Source organism: Sinocyclocheilus rhinocerous, unplaced genomic scaffold (assembly GCF_001515625.1).
Source record: "Sinocyclocheilus rhinocerous isolate Xijiao unplaced genomic scaffold, SAMN03320098_v1.1 scaffold1093, whole genome shotgun sequence".
In the NCBI taxonomy this organism is placed as follows: domain Eukaryota; kingdom Metazoa; phylum Chordata; class Actinopteri; order Cypriniformes; family Cyprinidae; genus Sinocyclocheilus; species Sinocyclocheilus rhinocerous.
The window spans coordinates 634517-644488 of NW_015626381.1; the positions used below are offsets into that span (position 1 = coordinate 634517).

The following is a 9972-nucleotide window of genomic DNA, read 5'->3' on the forward strand; positions in this document are numbered from 1 at the left end:
TGTGAGTGTGTCTGTGTGTGTGAGTGTGTGTGTGAGTGTGTGAGTGTGAGTGTGAATGTGTGTGTGTGTGAGTGTGTCTGTCTGTGTCTGTGTGAGTGTGAGTGTGAGTGTGAGTGTGTGAGTGTGTCTGTGTGAGTGTCTGTGTGTCTGTGTGAGTGTGAGTGTGAGTGTGTGTGTGTGTGTCTGTGTGAGTGTGAGTGTGAGTGTGAGTGAGTGAGTGAGTGTGTGTGTGTGTGTGTGTGTGTGTGTGCGAGAGTGTGTGTGTGTGCTTGTTTATGCTACATTGTAAGGACCAAATGTCCCCACAAGGATAGTATAAAAGTAATAGAAGTCTATGGAAAGTCTCGACAATTCACAGAAACAAACGTGTGTGTGTGTGTGTGTGTGTGTGTGTGTGTGTGCAGAACGGCGGTGTATCCTGGCCGGATGATGTGGATGTTGCTCGTGGAAGAGGGGAAGCGTCCAGAGATTTCGCCAAGGTGAGTTTATCCACGTTTAACATTATTTGTTATACATTATTTGTCTATCCGTTTGCGTGCACTGTAAAAAAAAAATAATAATAATTCAAAGTTGTAAATATAACAACATTATTTTCGAGAAACTGCTATTTTTCTACTTCGAAATTTCATGATTAATTCAGTGTTACTTAATACGTTAGTTTAATTTAAAGGTGCAGTTTTATAAAATTATCATATAATTTACTGCAATCTGTGTGTCTGCACTCTGCACGGTAAAAAAACCAATGTTTTGAGGTTGTAAATAAAACAAAAATTATTGTACGTTTCACGAAAAAAAATACTATTTCAGTTGTTCTACTTAAAAGTTTCATGTTTATTTCAAGAAGTTGCTTGCTGTTTTGTTTTTTCTTTTTTGTAAATATTTGTGAAATTTACTAGCAATTTCTGCATAAATCCAGACATTTGTTTCTTTGTGTATTAATGTATCAATTTCATTCAATTTAAAGGTGCAATATAGATTAATTTCATTATTGTATAATTTACTTCATTCTGTATGTAAACGCTGTAAAAAATGATTTTTCAGTTGTAAATAAAACAGATTATTGGAGTGTGTTTTGTAAGAAACTACAATTTCAGTCTTTCTGCTCAAATTTCATGTTCCTTGCCATTTGTAATTATTTGTGAAATTTTCTAGCAATTTATGAGTGAAAAAGTAAAATGTGTTTTAATTGATCTGTTTAATTTGTTAATTGAATTGATTCTGGCATGATTGAGTATGAAGATATTGATTTTGTGTAATAAGGTTGATTTGTGTGTGTGTGTCTGATAGTTATATGAGCTGGATAACGACCCGCAAAGGAAGGAGTTTCTGGACGACCTTTTCACCTTTATGCAGAAACGAGGTGAGAGAGATTAATCTGAATTCACATGATTTCAATCTGATAGTGGAGTGAGTTTATTCACTGTCAGGATCCGTTCTGATTGTCTGTGTGTGAGTGTTTGAGTGAGTGTGAGTGTGTGTGGGTGTGTGTGTGTGCGTGTGTGAGTGTGAGTGTGTGTGTGTGTGTGTGTGTGTGTGTGCGTGCGTGCGTGCGTGCGTGCGTGCATGCGTGTGTGTGTGTGTGTGTGTGTGTGTGTGTGTGTTCTGTTAGTGTAAAGCCTGTGTGATTGATGCTTCATGCCTGGACTGAAACCTGAAGATCTGGATGTGTGTTTATTTGTGCTGAATGTTGAGGGGCCCGTCAGGGGCCGCGGGATGACGAGGGGATTGACCTGCTGCAAGTTCACACACGTGAAGGACACGAGTTTAAACACAGAATCATTCACACACAGCAGTGCTTCATATCAGCATGTAACAGAATCAGAATCATGGAAAGATACATTTATTCAGCCACAATGCAATCAATTGATCAAAAGTGACAGTAAAGACATTTACAATGTAGCAAAAGATTTCTGTTTCAAATAAATGCTGTTCTTTTGAACTTTCTATTCATCTGTGAATCCTGAAAAGTATCACAGTTTCTACAAACATATTCAGCAGCACGACTGTTTTCAACACTGATAATAATCAGAAATGTGACCCTGGAGCACAAAAGCAGTGTTAAGTCGCTGGGGTATATTTGTAGCAATAGCCAACAATACATTGTATGGATCAAAATTATTGATTTTTCTTTTATGCCAAAAATCATTAGGATATTAAGTAAAGATCATGTTCCATGAAGATATTTTGTAAATGTCCTACCGTAAATATATCAAAACTTAATTTTCGATTAGTAATATGCATTGCTAAGAACATAATTTGGACAACTTTAAAGATGATTTTCTCAATATTTAGATTTTTTTGCACCCTCAGATTCCAGATTTTCAAATAGTTGTATCTCGGCCAAATATTGTCCTATCCTAACAAACCATACATCAATGGAAAGCTTATTTATTCAGCTTCCAGATAATGCATAAATCCCAATTTTGAAAAAAATGACCCTTATGACTGGTTTTGTGCTCCAGGGTCACATGTTCCTTGAGCAGCAAAGCAGCATATTAGAATGATTTCTGAAGATCATGTGACACTGAAGACTGGAGTAATGATGCTGAAAATACAGCTGCGCATCACAGAAATAAATTACAGTTTAACAGATATTCACATAGAAAACAGCTGTTTTAAAGTGTAATAATAGTTCACATTTTACTGTATTTTTGATTAAATAAATGCAGCCTTGTTGAGCAGAAGAGACTTCTTTCAAAACATATGATTTAAAAATCATATGATCACTTTCTCTTCTCTATTCTTTCTCTTTCTGACCTCCTGAAACAGACTTTAATCACAATAAACACAGTGCTTGGCTGTGTGTAAGAAACATTTGCATTAGTGTTTGTTAAACCAATCCTCACAATAACTAACTAGTCTAGAGAGTCCTGCTGTGTCTCCAGAGCAGAAGATCACTGGGACGTCTCGTCAAGCGTCTCTCTGTGAGGAAGGAAAGGAAGGAAAACCGCAGAATCTCACTTCCGTGCTGAGTGCTTAAATACAGGGAACTGTGTGTGTGTGTGTGTGTGTGTGTGTGTGAGTGTGAGTGTGAGCTTTTTAATTTACAAGGAAATATAGTAGGAGATACTTTTTCAAAAAAGTAACACCAGTTACTTTGTTTCCTATGTGTTGACTGACAGCTCTGGTGTTGCCATGGTGACAGAAATCAGGACTCAGAATATTATAGAAACCTGCAATAATTAAATATGTTAAATAAGACGAATATCATTAATTTATTTAATCCCATTTTATTAACCAATGTCTTTGCTACTGACCTTCGATGATCCAATTCAACCAGACTAATAAGCAAAAATTACACATTTGTGTTTCATTTTCGTTATTTCTGAATAGTGTTGAACTTTCTTCTCCTGCGTCATATTCTTCATGTGATTAGTTTGAGCTGCGCCCTCTACTGTACAAACGTGAATTTACATTTCCTTCAGCCTGAGGCTCATTCATTTCACTTTTGTTGTGAAAGGGCTTTTACATAGAACTTTTTTAGATTAAAAACAAACAAGCAAGCCCTGCCCAGATTTAAAAAGTAACTCAAAAGTAACAACGCATTACTTTCCATAAAAAGTAACTAATTAACATAATTAGTTATTTTTTTAGGGAGTAACGCAATATTGTAATGCATTACTTTTAAAAGTAATCATCTTATGAGCAATTCATCCATGCATGTTATTTTTAAACAGTTTTTGACCTTGTAATGTTTAACCAAAACACCGTAACTGTCATCTCTTTGATGACATATGCAGGATTTCTCCTTTCATTTAGTGCTCTTAAGCTCCGCCCCCGCAGCTCATGCTCATCTGCATACACTTGAGAGCCACACCCACATCTTAACATCCAGTCAGCAGCCAATGCACAGAACCAAGTCCCTAGATTTATTATTTTTGGATCATCTGTCTCACTCAGATGAACGTCACAATATGCAAGAAAAGATCTGATGCAACTTCTGTTTTATTGTGACTTTTTTAAATTGCATATGAAATTTTCATCCATTTGGATTACATGGTTTTAATATAAACTGAATGTGATGCATGCTTGTCAGTCATACATCAGTGAAACAGGTCGGATTTCTGCAGTCAAACAAATTGTGGCATAGTTTATTATAAACTATTTGCATCTATTTGATTTGATTTAAATAATCCTATTTGCAAAATGTGTTTAATCAAATTGCTTAAAATCAGTATAAATCTCTTTATTGTGAAAACAATTACATTTATTCAGTTAAAAAGTATGAACACGTTTAAAATATGGTTAGCTGTGGAATAAACAACAATAATTGTATTGATTTTATCAGTGTTTTTATGTTAAAACTGTGTAATCCAAATGGAAGGAAATTTATATGCAATTTAAATACCTGAATCATAAATTTAGGCCTTTAATTTAATATTCATGAGTGAAAATGTGATGATATCTGAATTTTGATATATATATGAATATTTTGAGTATTCAGTATATATTTCAACATTTTTCCAAATTTTGATAATATTATGTATATTTTTCCTAATAATTAAATATATTCAGTGTTTCGAATTTTTTTCCCAAATTTTAAAAATATTAATTATGCATCTCATTATTTTTCCTAATTTTAATGACATTTAGTATGTATCTTAATCTTTAGATGCTATTTAGTATATTTCACTACTTTTCCAAATTTTGACAATATTCAGTATTCATCTCACTATTTTTGGATGATATTCAGTAAATTTCTCAATATGTTTTTTTCCTCATTTTGAAGATATTCAGTATATATCTGTGTTTTTCCTAGTTTTGACGATATTCGGTATATATATCAATATTTTTGCATTTGCTTTTTTGCTCTTTTTTTGTTGTTGCACCATTCTTTTGAAACACAAGAGAAAATATTTTAATAAATGTTAGTGTTTTTTGGTTCCCATACAATGAAAGTCAGTGTTTTTTTGTTTTTTTGTTTTTTGACTCCATTATAAAAAAAAAATTTTTTGGTGCTCTGCAGAAGAAAGAAAGTCAAACCGGTTTGAATGACACAAGACCGATTTATTTATTTATGTATTTTTTCAGGCTGAACTAGTATTTTAGAGTCAGGTTTTGTGTCCGATGATGTCCAGAACGCACCTCACAGGACGCTGCGCTGAAATAAGATGTTGTTTTGATTTATCGGCTGGTTCTTCCTGTGTTTAGAGCTGCATTCGGGGCCTCGGGGGCCTCTGAAACTTGATAAAGTGGGTTTGCAGGGCTGGATTAGGGGCCCCGCGTCTCGTAGCATGATTAATGAACCTCTGAAACACAACTACCGTCTGATGGAGCCGAGGTAGAGATGAACACCAGAAAGAAAAGGCTTTGGTTGAGTGAAATGAAATTTCCTTCATAGAAAAACAACAATTCAGACGGAGTCGTGCTGAAACCAGTGATTTATCAGAGACAGAAACAGGGCGGGGCCCGGCATCCATGCATCTGCTGTTTAATCAAAGACGTTTATTCTTAGTATCTATATATTTATCTTTGATTATAAGTTGAGGTTTTGTGTGTAGATGTGTTTTCGCTCCAGAATAACATTCTGGATGTGTTTTAAATTATATGGTGAAGCTGAAAGGCATTTATCATTTCTCTCCCGACGCTCGCATGTTATAAATGCCCTCTTCCTGTCTCTGTCCTTCACCCTGTTTTGCACTTCCTGTTTAATGTCTCTTCGCTTTTTTCCACACTTTCACGTTGACAACGGCTCAATCACTGTCTGAAGCCTTTCCTGCTTAAACTACAGTTCAATTCAAACATTTAAATGTCATTAATCGCATTTTTTTTTTCATAGTTATCAGTTGCTTTAACTGGTTTAGAAATATTTAATATATTGAATTAATCTTATTCAATTAGCTTTGACAGATCTAGTTCAAATGGAAACATTTAAATTCTAGAGAAAGTGGAAAAACTCTTTGTTCACTTGGTTTTTGTCAAAATGTAGCACTTATAGAATGTTGCTCGTCGTCTGATACAAAACACTTTAAAGGCTTTAGGTACAGTATAATGCATTATAAAGGTATTCATAATGCACATTGCAATGCATTATATCTACTCATAAATAATTATAACCAAAGTTAAAATGCATTATAATATTTGAAGGTTTGTTAGTCATGTTTTAATGCATTATACTTCCTAAAGGTGGTACAATGAGTATTATAATATATTATAACTGTGGTTGCAATTATTCATAAGATCATACAATGCATTACAAGATATATGTAATTAATGCATTAAAACTACTTTTATTATGCATTATGTATAAAAGCTTTAAGTAAAGTGTCAGTTCCCTTTCAGTCGGTCACTCTCGACGTCACGTCGGATGACCGACGAATTGGGATCTCGCTTAGAGGGACCAATCTACTTCGAGTGTAAACTAAACGAGCCAATGCACATTGGCATGCGATTATTGGATACATTTGTAGCTGATCACAGCGTGAGTATAAGTAGGCAGCAGATGCAGCGCATATTCAGCTTTTCACTTCAGAGCCGAGCGGTTCTATCGTTCTGCTCCTGACCTTCCTACAGTAGTGAGAAAAACTACAGTCAAGCACGCTCTTCGGTGGGCTCTCGTGCTGGTGGACGGCGCTTCAGCGGCGGTGGTTTTCCCGCCCAATTCGTCGGTCATCCGACGTGACGTCTCCGTTCCCTCCTTCAGGGAACGAGGGTTACATACGTAACCGAGACGTTTCTATACTATAATAGTCACCAATAATGATTCACTTAAACTAGTTAGACTGGATTGTGTTCATATCAGTTACAAACCGCAATAGAAATTGAACACCTGCACACTTTAGTATGGAAAACAACCTTCACATATACACTTCTGTTTGAAGTTTAATACTTTTATAGCGAAAGGAAGCATTAAATTGATCAAAAGTGACAGTAAAGACATTTATAGTGTGACACTGAAGACGGGAGTAATGATGCTGAAAATTCTGATTTGATCACAGAAATAAATTACATTTTAACAGATATTCACATAGAAAACAGCTATTTGAAATTGCAAAAATATTTCACATTTTTACTGTATTTTTGATCAAATAAATAAGCTTCTGAACGGTAGGGTATGAAGGGAAGAGCGTGTGGTTGCTCATTGATTACGGTGGGGGTTGCTTTCCTTTATTTGACCTCTGACAGGATCTGTGTGACCTCTGTGACCCGAGAGCATCTTCTCTCTTCATCAGAGAGTGTCTTTCACTGCAGGTCTGTGAAAGCATCAGTGTTTCTGCTCCTGCTCGGATCTGATCTGATTCTAACTGTATATTTCTCCGTGACTCCAGCCGTTCCTCTCGTGTTTCGAGGAGGTGTTGATAAGATCCTGATCTCTTCTGCTTCCCCAGAGCACCACACAGACTCTAGTTACACTTAAATTGGCGTCTCACTTTTCGCGCCGTTGAGTCTTTTGAGTGTCCTGCTCTCCTGTTGGTTTTATCTGTGCAGGTGACCCGTCTTCAGGAGTCACATTACAGCGTCTCATCTGCGCTCACTTCAGCTCAGTAGCGCTTTGCTGCCTCTATTCTTCTGTGGAACACAAACCGCAGTTTTATGAAAGATGCCTCAATGTTTGTTTTTGTCCAAATGTTGTTTAGACCCTATTGCTTTTCAGAATATCCTCTTTTATGTTCCAGTGTTTTTAGTGTCACTGAGATGCAAATATAATTTTATTAATGTTTTGAATGTTTCAGTTTTCATTTTATGTTTCAGTGTTCATTTTCATTTTCATTTTAGATAATTTTTTTTTTTGTATTTGTGTTTAGTGTTTTTCTCATATTTTTAGTTTTTTGATGTGTATAAATATTATTATTATTATTTTTTTTTTTTTTTTTAGGACATCAAGTTAAACTAAATGAAAATTAGAAATATAAATAGCTGAATAGTCTTTTTATTTTATTTAAATTAATAATACATTTTATTTTATTTAAAGTACAATTATTTATGGTTTTAATTAACTGTAATAACCCTGATTTAGTCTATAATTGGTTTGTCTATAATTGGTGCTGCACCATTTTTGCTGTAGACTTGTCAAATGATTCCTCAAATCATGCATCTATCTAGTCATATTTAAGTAAATCTAGTTAACATAAAATATAAGCAGTATTAATCTAAATAATTCAACAGTCTGTCGTCTCTCATCTAAAAGGATAAGTTCGGATGTTTCATGCTGGTTTTTGATCCAGACGTTATTAACGAACAGTAAGCTGCGAGGCTGATATTATAATCAGACAAGTGATGGTTCCTTCACTTCTCCTAAACAAATGCTAAACTCGTTTGATGCAGAAAATGGAAATTTTTTTCTGGCAGGATTTGTTTGTGCTTTTCGTTTTTTTCTCTGTCATGTATGACATGTTTTTGTGCGCATATGGAAATGTTTCAACGTAGTTTTCCATTGACTGTGTGATTTTATAGCACAGAGGAAGAGGCATGATCAGGTTTGTCTCTTTATGAGGGTTTAAGGTTGTTTGCAACTCTGTTTTGACTGATCAAGTTAGTTTGCTGCACTAACAGGTATTAATATATCCATGCATGTTCATGTGCATGTGTTTTATGCTGTGATGTGTGTTGCATGACCTCTGTTCTCGTTGCATGTAAACACACAGCAGGTATGTGCTGCTGTCATTGTTTATGAATTCGTCTGTCATGTGGCACGAGCCAGACTAAGTATAGCAGATTCCCTGCAGTCATTGAGTGTTACCTTTTATGTCCCTGACCTGCCATTAAAAATAAAAGCAACCTGAGTGCAGCATGCTGCTCCTGCATCTGTGCATAAGAGCGGAGCGTCAGTGAAACCTCTGAATTATTCACACACGTCCGTCATGTGAAATCAGCCATATTTGATGTGGATATCTGACTGTCAGACTATTGATTGAGTTCAGGAGCCGTATGCAGAAAGCCGTTCTCAGCTGAATTACAGCTCAAGTGCTCTTCACCTTTGAGTTTTTTATCTGGGTCAATGAATGAATGAATGAGGAATGAATTTTATGTATAAAGAAAATTGTATATATTATATTATATTTTATTGTATTATATTGCAAATATATAGTTTATTATAGTTTCACATTTATAAAATATTTTGTTTACATTAAAAAAAAAATATGTAAGTGTATTGTTCCTCTTTTGTATGTCGCTTTTGATAAAAGTATCCGCTAAATGCACACACATATATATATATATAATAGAAATAGAAAATACAACATATATAAAATAATTATATATGAAAAAGCTAAATTAATTTTGCTTTTATTTATATATATTAGTTTGCTTATATACATATATATTAGTATAGTAGTATAATATGTAAGAATATTTTAAATAAAAAAATATAAATATAAAATATATAGAATATGTGCAATGTTTTTATATATATAATTGATGTTTAAAAATGCAGTTTTTGTATTGCATAATTTATAAAATACACTTTATATCGTATATATGAAGAATTATTATTTTAAATTACTAGTCTAAAGTTACATAGTTATTTTTATTATTGTCAACTTTTATTTAATGTTAAAACTTAATGACTGTAGTACTGAAAAAATATGTATAATATAGATCTATATAATATTTAAAAAAAAATAATGTTTGTATTTTGTTGCATTATGACATTACCATTTACCAAAATGTTTTATTATTGAAATACAAATATGCTTTTTTTAATTACAGTAATTTTATTTTTATTCTCAACTTTTCTAAAAAAAAAAAAAAAAAATGACTGTAATAGAGTGGATTAGAACACTACACTTATTTATTTAGATAGGATTAATATTGAAAAAATGCACCTAATTTACTTAGATTCACCCTACAGCTTCTTTCCCCTATTCGCTCCCCCTTTCGCCCTATTTCTGTTTTACCTTTCATTTCAAAAGTTTTGGAGAAAATTGTGCTGAATCAACTTCAACATTTTCTGACTAGTAATTGTATTTATGAGGTTTTTCAATCTGGTTTTAAGTCTGCTCACAGCACACTGTCCGCCCTTTTGAGAGTGTT

General features: G+C 34.0%; 1 protein-coding gene across 1 annotated transcript in view; it reads left to right on the forward strand.

The window, feature by feature from the left end:
• Window positions 1-9972, forward strand: part of LOC107713135 (AT-rich interactive domain-containing protein 3B-like) — a gene marked incomplete at its 3' end in the record, with an annotated part of 47041 nt that overhangs the window by 26355 nt on the left and 10714 nt on the right. The window contains exons 3-4 of the mRNA XM_016518573.1: window positions 405-479; window positions 1288-1360. Of these exons, the coding sequence (XP_016374059.1) occupies window positions 405-479; window positions 1288-1360 (148 nt within the window). The remainder of the gene's footprint in view (window positions 1-404; window positions 480-1287; window positions 1361-9972) is intronic.